The sequence below is a fragment of the Periplaneta americana genome, chromosome 16 (assembly GCF_040183065.1).
Source record: "Periplaneta americana isolate PAMFEO1 chromosome 16, P.americana_PAMFEO1_priV1, whole genome shotgun sequence".
In the NCBI taxonomy this organism is placed as follows: domain Eukaryota; kingdom Metazoa; phylum Arthropoda; class Insecta; order Blattodea; family Blattidae; genus Periplaneta; species Periplaneta americana.
The window spans coordinates 87,277,345-87,299,562 of NC_091132.1; the positions used below are offsets into that span (position 1 = coordinate 87,277,345).

General features: G+C 41.1%; 1 protein-coding gene across 7 annotated transcripts in view; it reads right to left on the reverse strand.

The window, feature by feature from the left end:
- The window catches only part of LOC138716553 (myb/SANT-like DNA-binding domain-containing protein 3), a 334,664-nt gene that overhangs the window by 266,992 nt on the left and 45,454 nt on the right, over positions 1-22,218 (reverse strand). For 2 of the 7 annotated variants that reach the window (XM_069849720.1, XM_069849718.1), the window contains exons 5-7: positions 10,441-17,573; positions 10,093-10,263; positions 6,944-9,742 (exon numbers count right to left, since the gene is read on the reverse strand). The exons of 4 other annotated variants lie outside the window; for them this stretch is intronic. In XM_069849720.1, coding sequence (XP_069705821.1) covers positions 9,305-9,742; positions 10,093-10,263; positions 10,441-10,659 — 828 coding nt within the window. In that variant the 5' untranslated portion in view covers positions 10,660-17,573 and the 3' untranslated portion in view covers positions 6,944-9,304. Of the gene's footprint in view, positions 1-6,943; positions 9,743-10,092; positions 10,264-10,440; positions 17,574-22,218 lie in introns of those variants that run through there. One more of the 7 variants, XM_069812486.1, reaches the window with a different exon arrangement.

Here is a 22,218-nt window from a genome sequence, read left to right on the forward strand (position 1 = left end):
CACATATTTTGGGCAGTTTTTAGAATTAGAAGCGTGGTCTCCAGAACAGTTCACACAGTGCTCGGCGCCGGTACATGGGGAATCCCCATGGTCAGCACCGCCGCACTTTGCACAGATGATATTGTTTGTGCAACGTTTTTGCGTATGTCCGAACCGTTGGCACCTAAAGCACCGCATTGGGTTCGGCACATACGCACGCACAGGGACACGCTCGTAGCCGACAAAGATATGTTCTGGCAAAAGAGACATCTCAAAGGTCAGAAAGACTGTGCTTAGGGGTTCAGTCCGTCCGTCCCGCTTCCTTGGACACGGACTGTTCCGCCAGCTCTAGTTGGATCTCTTCATCTGATAGACCATCTATAGAATCTATATGCACAACTCCTCGCGTGGTGTTGAGCGAGGAGTGACGTTCGACTCTGATGGGGTATGACCCCAGCAACTTTGCTTTCAACAGCGTCTCACTCTCTTTTGCAGATGCAGTCTCAACGAGGAGACTACCGTTACGGAGCCGAGTTGCATTTCTGACCTTGCCAACGAGTCCATCGAGCGCACTTCTCACGTAGAATGGACTAATATTTTTCATGGTTTTTTCCGTTCCCTCCAAGGTGATACTGATAAACTTCGGAGGCGGCACTTTAACTGTTACTCTCTCAGAGTCCAAATCCATTGCATTGTTCGGCTTATGACCACCAGTCGCATTGTATTTTCCTATCTTCTGTTTTTTTGGGTTGTTTCTCTAATGGAGGGGAAAAAGAGCGCGATGACATTTTGAACTGGCCCCCCCTACATAACCGTCGGCGTCAGCCTGCACCCGGGGGGGCGGAAGAAAAAGTCACCTAAAATTCTTCTTGGTCTGTGCCGGCCGTCGGGACCCCCCAAAGCCCGATCCCAAGCAACCCACTTCACGCAAGTTACCCTTCAAACTGGTCATTACACCCCTAATGGCAAGTCTTACACCAGAGGCGTGTCGCAGTTTTATGCCCCTACCACGGGAATAACCGCCCGTGGCTCCCCACTCTACACTGAATGCAAGTGCCAGACCACTCGGCTAACTCTGACCTACCCTCCCAAAGCCGGAGCAATCCGAGATCGCACGCAAAGCTTCAGGGGACTTGTGGTTGATTACACTGCGACACCCATAAGTCAGCGGTAACACGTCGGGGCGATATATTCGCCCCGGCGAGCAGAGTTGGTCTCCGGGACGTTTAAATCGCCCCGGGCCCCATTGGGTAGGTAGGCAGTGAAATTTGAAGGGCGCGTCAGCATCAATGGCTATTTGCACCCATGCCTATTGTTTTTCTTTTTGTGTGGTGAAATTACATTATTGTATAACTAAGATTCACACTGACTAAAAACTTTGACACATTAAAACACACTAATATTGGACGGACAAGGTGACTCCTGATATAAAATAACATTAAAACGAACACGTAGTAGTCCCAAGACGGATGGATAGTGAAATTTGAAGGGCGCGTCAGCATCAATGGCTATTTGCACCCATGCCTATTGTTTTTCTATTTGTGTGGTGAAATTACATTATTGTATAACTAAAATTCACACTGACTAAAAACTGACACATTAAAACACACTAATATTGGATGGACAAAGTGACTCCTGACACAAAATAACATTAAAACGAACACGTAGTAGTCCCAAGATAATGTGAGACAATCATAAAATATAAAACAAACACTGCTACAAGAAATATGTGGCAATGTTTTATAACAACAATCATTAAAAATCGGATGTATAAGGTCCGAGTAATAAGGTGTATTAAAGGAAATGTAACTAAAATAATCTCCAGATGTAAAAGGTCTGGAGAAGAAATAACAATGGGCTAAAAGGACATTAAAACTTAGATCACCTTGTCGAGTTCCGTGTTACGTAAATATCTCAACACTGCGTTGATGCAATTAAAATCATTGCCAAGAGCGTCACGTAACGTTGGACGTATTGCATACTGGCGTCGAGGCAAATCATATTTGCGACAGTGGAGTAAAAAATGTTCCACCGTAAGAAGGGCATGACAAGTGTCACATTCCGGTGGAGGTTCGCCAGACAATAGGTGGCCATGTGTCAAACGACAGGGACCAATCCTCAAGCGAGTAAGTATAACTTCATCTCGCCGTGACGCTCTTGATGACGAATCCCATTCTCTAACTGTATTTTTAATTGGTCGTAGTTTGTTACCCGCTTGTGCAGACCATTTTTCTTCCCAATGAAAATGTTTGTATGTGTTGTGCTCAGGATGGGCTCGGAGCTTTACCCTATAGGAACACAACAACATATTACGTCTCTGATACAGTGATGGTTCCCCAGACTCGCAGTAGAGGCTCTCTATCCGACTCGTTCGGAAAGCCCCTGTTGCAAGCCTTAGACCCTGATGATGGATGGGATCTAACATTTTCAATTTCGACTTATTTGCCGAGCCATAAATAAAACTACCATAATCCAATTTTGAGCGCACAACAGCACGATAGATACGTAAAAGAGTTTTGCGGTCTGCACCCCAATGTACCCCTGACAGAATGCGTAAGATATTCAAAGATTTTTCACAGCGCCGCCTTAAATCCCGTATGTGTGCCTCCCAACTTAATTTAGAGTCAAATATTAAGCCAGGAAATTTTGCAGTGTCTGTATAGTGTAACTCTACTCCGTTGAGACGTAACTCCGGGTGTGGGTGAAGTCCACGGGAGTTAACAAAGTGGATGCATTGCGTCTTTGCAGTAGAGAATTTGAACCCATTGCATATAGCCCATTCAGACAAAGTGTTGATGGCTAGCTGCAGTTATCTCCCAATGGATGGGAGATATCGTGAGCTGTAATACAAACTAAAGTCGTCAACATAAAGAAGAGGTGTTACGTGAGGACTTATGTTAGCAGCTATACCATTAATCGCAATGGAGAACAAAAGAACACTCAGTACAGACCCCTGCGGAACGACATTTTCCTGTAAATGTTCACTGGAAAGTGTGGTACCTATTCGTACACGGAAATACCTCTCTGCCAAAAAATTGGCCAGAAAAGTAGGAAGACTTCCCCTTAGACCCCAGTTGTGGATAGTGCGTAGGATCCCATAACGCCATGTTGTGTCGTAAGCTTTCTCAAGATCAAAGAAGATTGCTACCAAGTGCTAATTCTTGAGGAAGGCGTCTCTAATGGCTCCTTCCAGCCGAAGAAGGTGATCTGCGGTTGATCGGCGCTTACGAAAACCACACTGGATCTTAGACAAGAGGTTTTCTGATTCCAGGAACCACATTAGGCGATTACTAACCATTCTCTCCATAACTTTACACACGCAGCTGGTGAGACAGATAGGCCTGTAACTATTAGGTAGGGATGGGTCCTTTCCTGGTTTCTGCACAGGAACTACAATGGCTTTATGCCATTGAGATGGAAAGGATTTTTCTGTCCAGATTCTATTATATAAAGAGAGAAGATATATCTTCCCAGCTGGTGGTAAATTTCGGAGCATTTGATTATGAATATTATCTGGGCCAGGAGATGTGTCAGGGGATTTGTCTAGTGCTGACTGTAATTCCTGTAACGTGAACGGAGTATTATAGTTTTCTGTGTTATCAGATATAAACGAGATGTCATTTCGTTCTGCAGCCTCTTTATCTAGGTTCATAATGGACTGAGCTACTGATATTCGTGAATGATGTAACAAGGAGCTCAGCCATATCCAAATGATTGGTTATCATATTGCCATTATGTACTAGACCCGGAATAGCAGAATTACGTCTTCCCATTATCCTACGGACTTTTGCCCATACGGTTGTGGCTGGGACATTCTTTGTCAGTGAAGAGACATATTTCGTCCAGGACACCTTCTTAGCTTCGCAAATGGTGCGGCGAGCTTTGGCACGGAAGCGTTTGAATTGGATGAAGTTCTCTTCCGTTGGATGCCTTTGAAAGAGTCGTAGAGCTCGTTTACGGGCCAGGATAGCGTCTCTACACCCCTCTGTCCACCAAGGTACAGGGACACGTCTTGGTGTTGATGAGGAACGAGGTACATGTAGTTCTGCTGCCCGTATGATATTTGTACAGAAGTGCTCTATGATTAAGTCGACATCGTCATTTTCATTGTCATTAAACGAAAGGGACTCGGCAAATCCAGTCCAATCCGCCTTTTTTATAACCCAGTTAGGCCAGCGCGACTCCGTGGGACATGATACAGAGAGACGAAGTCGGATAGGAAAATGGTCACTTCCATGGAGATCATCCATGACTGACCACTCCATGTGCGCCGACAGAACTGGGCTACAAATGGACAGATCTATCATGGAGTAGGTGCCGTCGGCGAGAGAAAGATGTGTGGCTGCTCCTGTATTAAGAGTAATGAGATTAAGACAAGTACAAATCTCCACTATTACATGCCCTCTGTCATTGTCATTCATCGAACCCCAGCGGTGATGGGAGGCATTAAAATCTCCCACCAAGAGAAATGGGGCAGGGAGCTGATCTACTAAAAACTGTAATTCACGTATCGTTAATTCGAAGTCGGGTGGTAGATATACGCAAGCTATTGTAAATTCTATGGTAGGCAGGTGTATTCGGATTACTATATTCTGAATGGTGCTTTGAATGTTAATTGCAGAGGACATGATACTATTTTTCACTAAGATAGCACATCCTCCATTGGCCCTGACTCCAGCCAGGTGATCGTGCCGGTGAACCCTGTAACCACGAATGGATAGGGAATGTTCAGGCCGAAGGTGTGTCTCTTGGAGACATAGAATAGCGGGTTCTTCATCATAGATTAGCTGCTGTAATTCTGCATATCGGCTGCGAACTTCGTTCACATTCCACTGAATTATGTCGTTACGCATCAACAATTTTTAGATCATGGTGGTTTCACGGGAGATTTTCTCTTTTTCTTATCACCAGAGCTGCATTGTCTCGACTGCTTATTTCGCTGCTGTGGGGATTCACTTTCTGACCTTCGTTCTCCCGACCTGGAGCGAAAGCGGGGCGTCTCGTCTGATCGGGGACTTCGACGACGTGGTTTTCTCTCCGCCGTGGAACCGGTAGATTTTGTCGTCGGTACACTGGTCTTTGGACTGTATGGTCTGATAGTAAGCCCACAGCTATCATCATCAGGCTCTGCTGTTTGAGTGGCAGCATCGACATAAGTTTGAGTAGATATCTCTACTCTCTGACGGGTGTCGTCCAGAGGTGGCGTTTGCGTGGAGGCATCACATCCCTTAAGACCTTTATGGACTACTGACGCATATGTTGTGGTCGACTTTTTCTTCTGGTCGTCATAATACCGCTTACGTGCTTCGAAAAATGTTATGTTATCTCTGACACGAAGTTCTTGGATATCCTTCTCTTCTATGTATCTCGGACATTCTTTAGAACTAGAAGCGTGGTCCCCATTGCAATTTACACAGTGCACACTGTGAGGACACGGGGAATCCCCATTATCGCCCTCACCGCACTTTGCACACACGATGTTATTTGTACATCTCTGTTGTGTATGACCGAATCGCTGGCACCGGAAGCACCGCATAGGATTCGGTACATATGCACGGACAGGGACACGCTCGTAGCCTATGAGAATGAACTCCGGGAGAGATGGGACTTCAAAGGTCAAGAATATGGTCCGAAGTGGAACAGTCTGTCCATCCCGCTTACCTAAAAGACGGTAGGCCTTGGAAACAGACTGCTCCGCCAGCTCCAGTTGGATTTCTTCATCGGACAGACCTTCTAAAGAGCTCGTAGTAATCACTCCTCTCGTGGTGTTGAGAGAAGAGTGACGCTCAACTTTAATGGGATAAGAACCAAGTAACTTCGCTTTCAGAAGGGTCTCACTTTGCTTAGGACTTAAAGTTTCAACCAGAAGACTTCCATTTCGAAGGCGAGTAGCATTTCTAACCTTACCAATCATTGCGTCGAGAGCGCGTTTAATATAGAAGGGACTGATATTTTTCATCGTCTTTTCATTCCCGTCAATAGTTAGACTCACAAATCTCGGAGGCGGCATTTTCACTGTAATTTTATCCGGGTCCAAATCCATGTCGTCATTCAATTGAACTTTTTGTTTCTTCGGTAATGAAGAGGGAGGAGGAGAGCGCGAGGACATTTTGAACTGGACACCCTTAGGAACCGTCGGCGTCAGCCTGCCACCGGGGGGGGCGAAAGAAAAAGACACCAAGATATTCTTCGCGGTCTGTGCCGGCCGTGGGGACCCCCCCACAGCCCGATCCCAAGCAACCCACTTCACGCAAGTTACCCTGCAAACTGGTCATTACATACCTAACGGCAAGTTCTGCACCAGAGGCGTGTCGCAGTTTTATGCCCCTACGACGGGAATAACCGCCCGTGGTTCCCCACTCTACACTGAACACAACCGCCAGACTACTGCGGCTAACTCCGACCTACCCTCCCAAAGCCGGAGCAATCCGAGAGCGTACGCAGCTTCAGGGGACTTGTGGTTGATTACACTGCGACACCCATCAGTCAGCGGTAACACGTCGGAGCGACATATCCGTCCCGGCGAGCGGAGTCGGTCACCGGGACGCCTAAATCGCCCCGGGCCCCCTGGGGGGGCTCTACGTGAGTGTACTTGACCTCTGGTCCGGGGTCGGCACCTAAACTTGCATATAGGGGCAGTATGAAGGGTCCACTATTGCTTCGTTGCTGGGCGCCCTGTCGGGCCACACAAGTTGGAAGTCGCGCTCGAAACCGTGGGACAGGACCACGGAGATAGTAAAGATCCCCGCTGGTGAGACGGGAGTTATAAACCTAAGAACCTTAATCTAATAATGAATATAATGAACTAGAAGAGGAAGAATAATGTAGCCTCACCAGGCATTAACAAATCCCGTCGTGGTGGCGGACGTGGCAAACTAACAGCGGGGATGGAGAGGTGAATATGGCTGTGATGATGTGGTGGGCGTTCCGCATGCAATGGCGGCCGGCGGAGAGAAATAGAGTGATCAAAAAGACGAGAGAGCGAAAAGGTTTGGTTGGTGATAACACGAAAAATGATCGAAAAGAAGAGCACGAGGGCCACCATTGCACCCCCCGGTCACCAACTTGGAGGAACCCACCTCGACCGGCCCCATTGGGGCTCTACGTGAGTGTACTTGACCTCTGGTCCGGGCTCGGCACCTAAACTTGCATATAGGGGCAGTATGAAGGGTCCACTATTGCTTCGTTGCTGGGCGCCCTGTCGGGCCGCACAAGTTCGAAGTCGCGCTCGAAACCGTGGGACACGACCACGGAGATAGGAAAGATCCCCGCTGGTGAGACGGGAGTTGTAAGCCTAAGATACTTAACCTAATAATGTATATAAAAACTAGAAGAGGAAGAATGTAACCTAGCAAGGCAACCTTAACAAATCAATCCCGTCATTATGGCGGTCGTGGGAAAACAAACACCGGGGATGGAGAGGTGAAAATGGCAATGATGATATGGTGGGCGTTCCGCATGCAATGGTGGCCTGCGAGGAAAAATACAGCGATGAAAAAGATGAGAGAATGAAAAGGGCTGGATGGTGATAAGCCGACTAATATCCGAAAAGAAAAGCGCGAGAGCCACCATTGCATCCCCCGGTCACCAACTTGGCAGAACCCACCTCGACCGGCCAGGGGATAGATAATTCTGCTGAATTTATGACCACATTTGAGAAATGTTTTACTACGGAGTCCACACTTTCATGTCCGTTATCATCAAATGATATGGACTCCGAAAATCCGACCTAGTCCGCCTTTTTAATAACTCAGTTTGGAGATCGAGATTCCGCAGGACGTACAGCCGACATACGCATTCGAATTGGGTAGTGGTCAATACCATATAGGTCGTGAATCACAGACCATTCGAAATGCGTGGACAAAACTGGGCTGCAAATGGAGATATCTATCATAGAGTATGTACCGTAAGCCAAGGAGAATTTAGGGTAACAAGATTAAGGCCCAGTTGCAGAAACACTGATCAAAATATGATTGGAGATCAAGAAGATTTGATTGGCCATCAGTTCTATTTCTGTTACAGAAAGAACAATCAGTATTTGATCGGAGATCAGTCTTCCGTCAGATTTGATCAACAGATTTTTGCTGGTTAAGTGACTGATCACTGATCAAGTATATGTTGTTCTGTTCATAGTGCATACTATAATTTATATAACAATTAGTTACAGCGTCATAATATTGTTTTCGACGTAGTTATGGATTCTTCTAATGAAGACATTTTCGAACAATATGAAGAAATATTATTAAGAAGACGGCATTTCCGCGACAGACAAGAATTGTTTTTTTTATGTATAATGAGAGAGAATTTGAACAGAGATTTAGGGTAAGTAAGGATTCGTGTGATTTTTTACTTTCGAAAATTGAAACAAATATATGCAGACAGACAAATATAAACTTACCACTTACTCCTATGAACCAACTTCTAATAACACTGCGATTTTATGCTGTCGGAATTTTTCAAGCAGTCTTGGGTGATCTTGTTGGGGTCCACAAATCAACTATTTGCCGAGTAGTATGGGATGTTACATATGAACTTGCTTTGCTATCGCAGGATTTCATAAAGTCTCCAACCTCAGACAGGGAACGACTTGAAATCCAGAGAGAATTTTCAGCCATGTCAGGATTTCCAAGAGTCATAGGTTGTATAGATTGCACCCGCATCCCCATCCAATCACCCGGTGGAAATGACGCTGAACTTTATCGCAATAGAAAAGGTTTCTTTTCTGTGAATGTACAGGCAATATGTACACCATCATTGAAATTCTGGAATGTTGTAGCCCGTTGGCAGGGTTCTACACATGACAGCACAATATTTTTAATGAGTAGGTTACGAGCTCAATTCGTAAACGGAGAGATGGGAAATGGAATTCTTTTGGATGATGGAGGCTATGCATGTTCCAATTTCTTGTTGACTCCCCTAGAAAACCCCATGACAGAAGCAGAGGAGTTGTATAATTCAACACATATATACACTCAAAACTATATAGAGCGAGCATTTGGCGTGGTAAAAAGGTTTCCATGCTTATCTTGGGTCTCCGTTTCAAGTTTGGAAGGCAACGATCAACAACACTAGAGTGCATTGTTGCATGTTTTGCCATCCACAATTTATTATTGGAGAGAGGAGAAAATAATCCCCCACCTCCTGATGAAGATCTCATTGCAAGATTCTACCCACAAAATGATGAGGATGAAGCACGTATTGGAAGGAGAAATAGAGGGAACACAGTCAGAACTACACTAATAAATACACACTTTACAACACTGGCAGAAAGGTGTGCAAAATACTCGTAATTAATTAGTTCTTTTATTTTTGATGCAAACTTTTTTTATTTATTTTCTTTGGCTAGAATTGCCCTTTTAATCTCTAACTCTACTTGGGCCACTTGTAGATTAGTTTTTAAAATTTCCATTTCCATTTCCATTTCATGTTTTTCGATCAGAAGTCGACACCTTAATTCATTAAAATCAGCTTTACTGGACGTATAATCTTCCAGCCTGCTTCTTTGCGATCTTGATCTGGGCCTAACTATTCCACTCCTGCTTCCTGTCAGTGGGACAGGATTTTCTCTTATTGGTGTAATTTCTGGTGACAGATGACGACCTGCTGACAATGAATCTTGTTGATTTGCAGGAGACGGGGATGACGGAATAGATGAGGCCTCATCTCCATATTTGTCCCCAGTGACATAATGACCAGAAGTTGAATGCAAACGACCAGAGTGCACTATAGACACAGCTCCATCAAATAAAGTTTCATGGCTATCCTGTAAAATAAGATGAAGTATACAATATAAATGCACAAACTGGAAAGTTATTTGATTTGTGTTTGAACTGAATGACACTATTTAGCCGAAAAATTTGCTTAATTTTTTTTTTGTTAATGTATTGTTGTTTGCTGTGAGCTGGTTTCTTGTAAAACAGGGTTATAAGACTGTAAATAAATTAAGGGCAAAATGAAGTTCATCTACTCCTTTCAATTATATTTCCATTTCATCACCTCAATCGATATTTTTATATTCTGAGTGATGGGATGATAATGGATCATGTAGATGGATATTTTTTACGTTTTTTAGGCCTACCCAAATTATGTCAAACTAAGCTAATATATTCTTACCTCCAGTATATTACAATCCTGTCCTGTTACTTGAAAAACTTGGTACTGGCCATCACTGTCACAAGGATTATTCGCAGGTGTAAAATGGGAATTCAGCCTGGATATCAGTCTTTCACCATCTGCATCTAGCTTCCTTTTAAATGTTCCTCCACCACTTTTGTAGAGCTCTGCCTGGAAAAACAAAGATTGAATGTAGGTCAAGAAACTGGTTAGAAGAAATTAATTATGAATTTCAATCTTCCTCTATATTTTTGAGACGTAATAATATTTGTGGAATGCCACAAAACGTAAGTGTCCATTAACAAATCTAGAAATAGGTAAAAATTATACGTCACAGCTTAGGCCTACCTTATCGTCAGCTGCCAGTTTGTTGGTTCTCCTTTTGTAGTTTTCATATGCAATCTTTAATTGCTGAGGTGTTCTTGCGACCCCATATGTAGCTTCATTAAATTCTGAAGCAATTTTCTTCCAGGCCTCCTCTTTCTGCTTCACCCAAACACTATCGGTCTTCTTATTTTCAATGATATGCATAAAGCTCTCTATGATGTTCAATAAGAGGGCTATCATTGTCAGAAAAATTGGGCCCCCTTACGTTTTTTGTTTGCTTCATAGTCTATACAAATACAATCCACTGTTTCCCTTCTGCAAAAACAACAAAACAGTAAAGCATTCACTTGTTTTCCTATTCACCGCCTACTAGATGCATACGTTTCACGACAGTTAAAGAGCATCAAATTGGCTGTGGTTGCTAAATAGCGATGTTGTCAAATGTTTTTCTTTCTCAAATCAACAATTAGTAGATTGAGACAAGTTGATTGGAGATTTACGTTTGTGCAACGCAATGAACAATCAAATAAATCAGACATCAACTGATGGGCGATCAAGGACTGATTTGATTTGCGTTTCTGCAACCGGGCCTTAGACGCGTACAAACTTCTGCTATTTTATTTCCTGTCATCGGAATTTGAGCCCCAAGTGTGGTGGGATGCACTGAAATCCCCCACTACCAGATATGGAGCAGGTTCCTGCGACAGAATATGTTCAATTTCATGCACTGTGAAAGGTGTGTCTGCGGGCATATAAACAGAGACTATTGAAAACTGTATGGTAGGTAAAGAGAATCGAGCGGCTATGCACTGATGCGGACTGTTAATGGTGATAACAGAGGAAGAGATACTTTGGCGGACGAGGGCACAACCTCCGCTGGCACGAATACCGGCAAGGTGATCGTACCGGTGAACGTAGTATCCCGAGATACTCTGGGAGTTTTCAGGCCGGAGGTGTGTCTCCTGAAGACATAAACTAGCAGGGTTCTCATGATACATTAATTAATGTAGTTCTGTGTATCTGCTGTGTACACCGTTCACATTCCACTGTACATATCAATCATAACTAGGAGCTAAATCATGTTGGTGGCTTCAAAGGAGATCTTCCCTTCTTATCCTTTCTATGATTTGGTACCTTTGATTGCGACTGCTTAGCCTTCGACCGTGGTAACACACTCGCAGATCGTCGCACACCTGACCGTGACCTTGATCGAGGACGGGATTGAGAACGTGATCTCGACCCGTCACCCGAACAAGGAGTGCGATGTCGCGGCGATCTACCAGGCCTTGAATCTTTTTCTGTCGCCATGGCAGTGATCTTTTTTGGAACGTAAGGCCTGATATCAAGGCCACACGAGTCGTCTGACTCAGCAGTCTGAGTGGCAACGTCCACATACGTCTGGGTAACGATCTCAATTCCCTTTCCATGTATATTTGGAAGAGGTGGCGTTTGTGTGAAAGCGTCAATTCCCTCTGTTGCTTTTTTTCAATACTGCTGCATAGGATTTTTCCGTCGCCTTTTCCTGTTGATCTAAAATACGCTTACGCGCCTCGAAAAACGTAATATTTTCCCGGACTAGGAGCTCTTAATATCCTTCTCTACCATATACTTCGGGCAATTTTTAGAATTTGCGGCGTAGTTTCCAGAACAATTCACGCAGTGCTCGGCGCCGGCACATGGGGATCACCATGGTCAGCATCACCGCACTTTGCACATATGTTGTTAGTGAACCGTTTTTGCGTATGTCCGAATCGTTGGCACCTAAAGCATCGCATTGGGTTCGGCACATACGCACGAACTGGGACACGCTCGTATCCGACTAGGATGTATTATGGTAGGACAGGCTTTTCGAAGGTTAAAAAGACAGTGCTCAGGGGAACAGTCTGTCCGTCCCGCTTACGTAATAAACGGTAAGCCTTGGACACAGACTACTCCGCCAGTTCTAGTTGGATCTCTTCATCAGACATACCGTCCAGAGAATCCGTATGCACTACTCCGTGCGTGGTGTTCAGCGAGGAGTGACGTTCAACTCTGATGGGGGTATGACCCCAGCAACTTTGCTTTCAACAGCGTCTTACTCTGTTTTGGAGATGTCTCGATCAGACTACCGTTGCGTAGTCGAGTTGCATTTTTGACCTTTCCAACGAGTCCGTCTAGTGCGAGTCTCACGTAAAATGGACTGATGTGTTTCATTATCTTTTCTGTTCCGTCCAAGGTGATACTAATAAACTTTGGAGGCGGCACTCTGACAGTTACTTTCTCAGGGTCCAATTCCAATGTAATATTTGTCATATGCCCACCAGTCGTATCTATTCATGTCTTGTTTTTATTAGTTTTCTCTGAGGGAGGGGAAGAGTGCGAGGACATTTTGAACTGGTCCCCCTTACGGAACCGTCGGCGTCAGCCTGCCACCGGGGGCACGGAAGAAAAAGACACCTAAAAATTCTTGTCGGTCTGTGCCGGCTATGAGGACCCCCCCCCCACAGCCCGATCCCAAGCAACCCACTTCACGCAAGTTACCCTTCAAACTGGATATTAGACACCTAATGGCAAGTCTTACACCAGAGGCGTGTCGCAGTTTTATGCCCCTAACACGGGAATAACTGCCCGTGGCTCCTCATTCTACACTGAACACAACCACCGGACTACTCGGCTAGCTCCGACCCACCCACCAAAGCCGGAGCAATCAATCAGAGACCGCACGCAACTTCAGGGGACTTGTGGTTGATTACACTGCGACACCCAGAAGTCAACAGTAACACGTCGGAGTGATATATCCGCCCCGGCGAGCAGAGTCGGTCACCGGGACGTCTAAATCGCCCCAGGCCCTCACTGGGACTCTACGTAAGTGTGCTTGACCTCTAGTCTGGGCTCGGCACCTGAACTTGCATATAGGGGCAGTATGAAGGGTCCACTATTGCTTCGTTGTTGGGTGCCCTGTCAGGCCGCACAAGTTGGAAGTCGCGTTCGAAACCGTGGACAGAACCACGGAGTAGGAAAGATCCCCGCTGGTGAGACGGGAGTTATAAGTCTAAGAACCTTAATCTAAGAATGAATATAATGAACTAGAAGAGGAAGAATAATGTAGCCTCACCAGGCATGCTTAACAAATCCCGTCATGTAGGCGAACGTGGCAAGAACAAAACAGCGGGGATGGAGAGGTTAAAATGGCTGTGATGATGTGGTGAGCGTTCCTCATGCAATGGTGGCCAGCAGAGAGAAATAGAGTGATGAAAGGGATGTGAAAACGAAAAGAGGTGGTTGGTGATAAGACGAATAATAGCCGAAAAGAAGAGCACGAGAGCCACCATTGCACCCTCCCCCCCGGTCACCAACTTGGAGGAACCCACCTCGACCGGGATATCATAGATTAAATGTCTGTATTTCTATATTACTGTTAGCAGTGACTCACGTATTATGAGTGATGTGTGAATCATTCAAAGTTGCTCTATGCAGCCATGCTCGCTGAACCAGAAGGTCAGTGTAATATTCAACCTCCTGAGTGATTTGTATTTATTTAACCCTTTCTTACCGATAGATACCATATGGCAACAATTAACTTTATAGCATTTATATATTTGTGTGTTACATATGAAGGTAAATTTTGTCGCATAGCTTCTATTTCAATACATTTTCATCAATGTAGTTTTGTTTCAAATGTTGCCACTTCCGTAACTTGGTCGGTGAAGGTTCTTAACCCGATTTGTCCCTGCATTGCCATATGGCAACGTTGAATATAAGTACACATAGCTGTTGTTTTTCAAATTATGTGTGGTTCGTTGGCAAGTATAATTGGTTTCCTCTACTGTGCATTGCTATGTCTTTCTTATTCCCAAATCTAGTGTCAGTTGGTGTTATAACTTGGAAGTTATTACAGTGTGAATAAACTGAAGCATAGAATTATGTCTGAAAGTGATAATCAGGAATACATGTCAAGGTAAATATACATTTTCGTTACACTTGTTATCATAAGTGAATATATTTGTATATGTATTATGAAAATAGATAGTTATATCTCTCATTTGGTCTAAAGACCTGATTTGTATGTTCTGCATATCAGAAGATATTCAAAGTTATTTTCTTATGTTGCCATATGGCTACACCGGTCATACTGTATATTTCATTATGAACTATTTCTGTAATGACTACTACACCAATATTATTAGATTATAAGTTTTATTATGCTGCAAGAAGCTTGTTAAAATTCGAAAACTATTATATTTTTAAGTATTTTTTTATTCTTTGTTTACCGACTTTTTAGGCCTCTGTCACTAAAATTTGCCCTAGATTATTTGGAGGATATTTTATCAGATGATGACACACCCGAGACCACCTACATACAACCGCCTTCATTAGAGGATGGAGCTGTGAGTGGGGAAGATGATGCAGATGAGGAAGAAAGTGGTATACCAGATAATGTATGTCCTGAGCAGTTAAAGGCAAATTGTGAAATTCTAATGCAAAGTGGCTGGCGTATTGATTCAATTGAGGAAATTGTAGAAAATCCAGACGAGAATGTGGACAATGAAAATGGAATAGAAGATATTATTTTGGCCAATATTTTAGAAAACTCAGATTTAAATATAGACAAATCTCTTGAAAGTTTCTGATACTGAACCCTCTATATCAATTAGCCTTGCTACAGGATTGCAAAAAGTAAAACCGAGTAAGTCATCATGTGCTCTCCTACCTTCTAACAAAGAAACAAATTTCGTATGAGTTAACGATGAATCGTCACCAATGTTACCAATATTTCCAGCAGCTAATTATGAAGACTGTAAAGCACTGAAACCACACGAACAATTTGAGAAGTTCTTCGATGATGTTTTTTACAACACATATGTGACGAATCTGGAAAATATGCCATATTTCTTGGTAAGCCAAACCCAAACTTAACAGTAAATGAACTTAAAGTTTTCATTGCCATCTTACTTGTGACAGGATACAATTAGCATAGTCGTGTTCGAACATTATGGAGTACAGATGAAGATCTGCGAAATGAAATGGTATCAAGCTCAATGTGCAGAAATCGGTATCAACAAATATTGCAATTTCTACACTTTGAAGGTAGCTGTAAAAGAGGAACTGATGGAGATAATATGTGGAAATTGCGACCCTTGACAGATCATCTGAAGTCTAACATGCTCAAACTTTTCCACCCTGAACAGTATCTTGCATAATATGATGAGAGTATGATAGCATATTTTGGTCGTCATGGATGCAAACAGTCCATAAAAGGGAAGCCACTACAATTTGGATACAAAGTTTGGTCACTTTGCACTCCAGCTGGCTACCTGGTAAATTATTAAATCTACCAGGGTAAAAATCCACGATCCAATAAAGAATATGAAGAAATGTTTGGCAAGTGTACATCACCACTTCTGAATATGATTGATGACTTTGATCCTGAAGTTCAGCAACTGCCATTTTCCTTCTTTTTTGACAATTTATTCATAGGGTTTCCTGTGCTGGCTTATTTGAAATCTCGCGGATACACAGCAACAAGTACTATGAGAGAAAACAGAATTCCCAAAAGCTGCCCACTTTCTCAAAAGCCTGAACTAAAGAAGAAACTTCGAGGCTGCATCACGTTTGTCAAAATGAAAGATAGTAGTAGTAGTAGTAGTAGTAGTAGTAGTAGTAGTAGTAGTAGTAGTAGTAGTAGTACGTTTATTTTGCCTGGCAGAGTTAAGGCCATGAGGCCTTCTCTTCCACTCAACCAGGTTTCAATAATACAAATACATGAGATACAAAATTTGATTACAAAGCAACACAAAAGAGAATAACTTAGGAATTACATAAAATGTAGTAGGAAATTGCAATAGACAAGATCAGTTACATAATATATAAAATAAAGTAGAAAATTACACATAATCAAAATCAGTTACATAACATAAGGGGAATACACACACACACAAACACACAATTTATAAGATCTAAAATGCCCGAGACAAATTGAACGATTAATTTACTTGAGATGTATTATTCAGTTAATATACTAATTGGAGAATACATATGGGTGACAAGACATAAAATGTTGATTAGCAAAGTCCTACTAAATGGCACACAAACACAAATGATTAAGTAATATATAAAGATAATAAAAAAAAAGAAAAGAGAAAAAAAAAAGAAGAAGAGAGAGGAGAGAAAAAAAAAATAACAACTTGGTAATTTGAGACTATTTAGAAACTTCCGCAAGAGTCTAGTTCTGTTCATTAAAGACATTTCTAAGTAGATATTGACATACATGTAACAAAATGGGTGGATAATGCAGTAGTGACTATTGCATCAACATCATATGGAAAGAACCCCGTTTCAAAGTTACAATGGTACTCCAAAGACCAAAGAAAGAAACTCAGTATTACTCGACCAAATGTTGTAGGGAGGTACAAGAAGTACATGTGCGGTGTCGATCGCATGGACCAAAATGTAAACCTCTACCATGTAGGAAACAGTGGAAAGAAATTATCGAGTTGCATTTTCATCTGGCTCATTGACGTTTGTATGCAGAATGCATGGCAACTACAAAGGGTAGCTGAACCTACAATGTCACAACTACAATTTAGACGGCAAATTGGAATTTATTACTGCAATCACTACGGAGAAAAGCCAGCAGGACCAGGACAGTCATGCAAAAGGAAATGTGAAGGAACTGCCTATGAGACTTTGCGATATGATGGTCTAAACCACTGACCAGCACCAACTGATAAGAAAAGACGATGTGCTGGTGAAACCTGCACCAATATTGGTCGAACAATGTGCACAAAATGTGACATAGGACTGTGCCTCAAGTGTTTCAAAACTTATCACACTAAGGAATAAATATCTACATTTGACATAGTTATGTTACAGATAATGTGCAAAGTATACTTCTCATGGTTTATAATTATGATGTTATAATTCAATACAACTTTCTGTTACATTAACTACAGTCTGTAATGTGACATAAAATATATTAAATTTCCATAAACAATTGTCGAGTTACATAAAAAATATAATAAACAGTGTAAAATGAATCATATTTAATTCAGTACTTTTTTCTTTCCCTGTATAACCCAGTGTTGCCATATGGCAACAAGCTCTCACTGCCAAACAACTCAACGTCAAGTTAAATGAAAACCATTTTTATGTTTCTTATGTTCCCCCAAGCTGATCTGTAACAAAAAAAAGTCCCATTAAAAATAAAAATTTTTCTGGGGCATACTGGGTTAATACAGCTATTTGTTTCAACATGGATTGCGAGTAGAAAGTCTCTTTTTCAAGGGCAAGTATTTCTGTATTTTTGAACTCTAATATGACATGTTTGTAATTGAATGTAAATATAAATTATGAAACAATGTTCCTATGTAATTATTTAAAATAATTTCAATATGCATTATTTCTGTAGTGCTCGGGAAAAGTGACACAAGTCAGTTTCCACAAACCTTTTTTGATAATTTATTGACAACTTACGGAACACCTGTTCGCTTGGAAAAAAATACATAGGTATTCCTCCCATTACAATAATTCATACAGAAAAAAAAATCAAATCGACATAAACCAGCGTAAGTTGTCAATAAATTATCAAAAAAGGTTTGTGAAAACTGACTTCTGTCACTTTTCCCAAGCATTGCAGATTTATAGACAGTGATAAAAAATAATAAATGTCATATGGCAACAATCGTCAAATGCGGTCATATCACAGTAAATTTGTTATATGCTGCGTAGTAATTAGTTAGAACAGAAGTTTATAATTTATGTTCAATATGCTTTTATTGTTCAGTGAGAAAAATCACACTAACAATATTTCATGTCTTACTAATAAAAGTTGCTTATTTATGTGTTAAACAATGGTACAGTTATACATAGAACAAGACTTGCATAAGCCACGCATACTTTTCTTGCCAATAAAGGCAGTATAACTGGGGTTTTACTATATCAGTGTTATGTAGAATACGTCATAATTTCGTCATCATTTTATTACGTTGTAGCTCTTTTTCGTCGCCTATCGACTAAATCTCGTTCGATTCCTGATTACATCAGAATTGACTATTTCCGTGGTAGATCGCAGTGGATTTAACCTCGAAACACATCAAACAAAGGAAAAAATTAAGAAAACAAGATCTCCAAATTGGAATAATATAGAAAAAGTAAGTATAGTTTAACACGTCATTTTGTATATTAATATTAATAATCTTCTTAAATATAATTATGTATTCCTTCATACATTTTCAGGCATTGCTAAAAGATTTAATTAAACAAGAAGTAGGAGTATTGGAGTCTAAACAGACAGACACAAACACCAATAACAACAAAAATAAAGCGTGGCAGAGAATACATAATAGGTAAGCATAAAATTAATAAGCCATGGAAATACTGAGTTTATATTTTACAATGCCATGAATGCTTTGGTTTGATTATACAGTGGCTCTCACAATTGAGCGTACATATATTTTATGTTAAAATGTACTGTAATTATTACAGATGGGTGGATTTTACTTAATGAAATAGACACCAGTACACTTTTACATTTTTTTTATTCCAGTATCCAAAAAATATTGCAATCTAACTCTTTATATGATGTGTACACCTATTTCAATTCCGCAGAGTACAACAAACAGAAATACAGAATTGAGCGTACACTGTAATGTTTGTTTACGTTTTACGTTCATGGTGAGGGTAGGGGACTCGAATCAGATCTGTCACTGCAGCCTTGTCATTACTCTGGGAGTGCTGTGATAGTACAGATGGAAAAATTAGTGGACGCAAACAAACGACTATAGCAGAACGAAATTTAATAGTGAACTTAGCTCTAGAAGGTAAATCTTTGAGAAATATCAGAAAGACTGTAGAAAGAACACATTCTACGATTCAAAAAAGTTGTGGATAATTTCAAATATGAGGGTACTGTAGAAAATAAAGAAGGGAGAAAGCGAAAACCAATCCTTTCTGAGAGAGACGAACGAAATATTTTGCTGCAAGTTAGAAGACAGCCACGACAAAGCTGCAAAAGTAGCGTCCGATATTGGAAAGTCTGTTTCCAGCGAGACTATTCGTAGAACATTGCGAAAAGCAGGTTTGAATGGACGAAGATGTACAAAGAAGCCTATATAAGCGAGTGAACAAACGTAAGAGATTGAGATTTGCTAAACAGTACATAAACTGTCCTCCTGAATTCTGAGATTCGGTTATGATCACCAAGGAAATTAAGTTCAATCTCTTTGGGTCAGATGGACAGTTTTGTGTGTGGCAGAAACCCAATACAGCCCTAGATTAAAAACATGTTATACCCATTGTAAAACATGAAGGAGGATTCATAATGTTGTGGTGCTCTATGTCTGCTGCATGCGTGGGTAATCTGCAGTTTATTGATACCATCATGGACAAATATGCTTATTTAACAATTCTAAAGAACGTGAAAGAAAGTGCAGTGAAACTAGGCTTGGGCTGTCCTATTATTTCCAGCAAGATAATGACCCCAAGCACTCCGCCCACATTTTGCAGGTGTGGTTGTTATATAACACTCCAGACCCCACCACAGTCGCCGGACTTAAACACCATTGAGAATCTGTAGTGGGATTTGGAGAAAAAATACAGAAACCCAAAGTTACCAGCAAGTCAGAATTGAAACGAGTTCTATAAGAAAAGTGGCTACAGATGGATACTTCAGTGACCAGAAAATGTACACAATCCATGCCCAGACGACTGGCTGCTGTGATAAAAGCGAAAGGAGGTTCCATCGGATACTGAACATGAAAATGTGCTGCAACAGATAAGAGCGTACGCTGAATTTTGTGACTGGCTGAAGTGATACTTTTTGTTTCTTAATTTTGTTTATATTGTATATAGCATCATACACAAAGAAATGAATTATCCTATGTTCATAATACACATATGGATTTATATGTTAAGTTTATTAACATAAAATTTACTCTGTCACACGTTAAAAGTGTTAAAATTGTTAAAAAGGTATTTACCTTCGACAGACGGCCCGTTTCGACGCTATTTGTCGTCGTCTTCAGTGTCTCTTGAACCACTGCTGATTTTGGCTCTGCGATGTGCAGTTGTCGATGGTAGGGGTGGGGGTGTGTTGCTCCTATGGTGGGGGTTGGCTGTCTGTATACTATGACGTCAAACAATGTGCGCGTATTGAACTGTAGTTGCGTATTAAGTATGTATTGCGGGTGTGCTATTGTATTCTTATATATTTCGTATTGTTCTAGGATATTTAACTGTGAACTTTTTGGTGTGATGTGTAAAATTTCCATATCTGTTTCTATATTATTGTAGTCATGATTATTGTCGATAATGTGATCTGCGTAATTTGATGTAATGTAAGGTTTGGTTATAGCTTTAATATGTTCGTTGAATCTTGTGTGAAAGGATCTTCCTGTCTGTCCTATATAAAAATGTGGGCAACTATTGCATTTTAATTTGTAAATTGTAAGTTTATTATTAATGTAATTAAATTACATTAACATATTTTTATATTTGTACTAATAAACGAGGTGTACGCTCAATTGTGAGAGCCACTGTAAATAGGAGTGCCCGACATAACCTCAAATCAGTTTTAATGTTACGTCAGAAAAAAATATGGAGGAAATGGCAAATACAGATTTTATTCTTTGCTTTTCAGATTCTGTGAACTGAATGAAAGGGAGAGAAGTCTCCAGGAAGTGAAACAGCAATGGCGTTGCATGAAACTACATGCAAGAAGTCATTATCTTTACATAGGCAAGCCATTTCCAGGTGGACCCAAACCGCCGAGTCCATCAAAAGAAGTGGTGGAACTCGTTGAAATGATACCTCTTGAATTCCAGGAAGATTTCAATGAATATGACAGCAACAGGCCACCCACAAACGTGAGTATAAGCTCATTTCATTAACTAAGTACAGGAACACCATATCATAACACTGTAAAATCACTCGGATAACGCAGAAAATGAAACGGAACAACTCCAGTGAGGTGCATGGTAAAATTATAATTTTTATACCAATTGTTATTTAATTTTTTGGTCCATGGAGAATTCTCGTAAAAAGAAGAGTGTTTTGTGAAAGACTAGTATTTTCCCTGGACCAAAATTACAATATAAATGGAGTAAAATAATATTTTACGTGGGTCATATTAAATTTGTGGTAAAATAGTTAAAGTACATATTACCATTGCTCACCGGAACTGTTTCTTTCATTTTCTATGTTATCAAAGTGATTTTGCAAAGTCCTACGACATGGCATTCCTGTGTTATAATTTACTCCAACGAATGCTTACTGCAACAGTTCTTAAGTAGGCCTATATACTGTAGAATGTAGATCATCAGTTATTGACATTTTGGAATGACTCCAAAATAGGTTGGTATGATCTCTCTGCCAACTAGCACTTTCACATTGAGTGGAAAAAATCATGCTGTCCTGAGCTGAATAAATCCAACAATGATACATTCCAACAGATTCTTGGATATCACCAGAGAAATGTCTTGGTGAATGTAATGCTAGCCAAAGCTGCATTTGTGATCATCTTTCGTTGTTTCATTAATTTAGTACAAGGGCATTTAATTATTTTTCATGTAATTACGAATATGTATCGAGTTACTGTCGTAACAGAATGGCACTAAAGGCAGCAATATTTTTTGTAACTGTCACATTGTTTATTGTTAATTATTTGTTGTCCCCGTGTTTTTTCTTTGTGAAGCTCGTAACAGAATGACTAATAACGTGCTGGATAATCCTTAAGTTCAATGGATTAGTGGATATTTCTTGAATTTCAAATACTTTCTTTCTGAACCAAAATTGACTAGCATTTTTGTGAAACAGGTCATGACT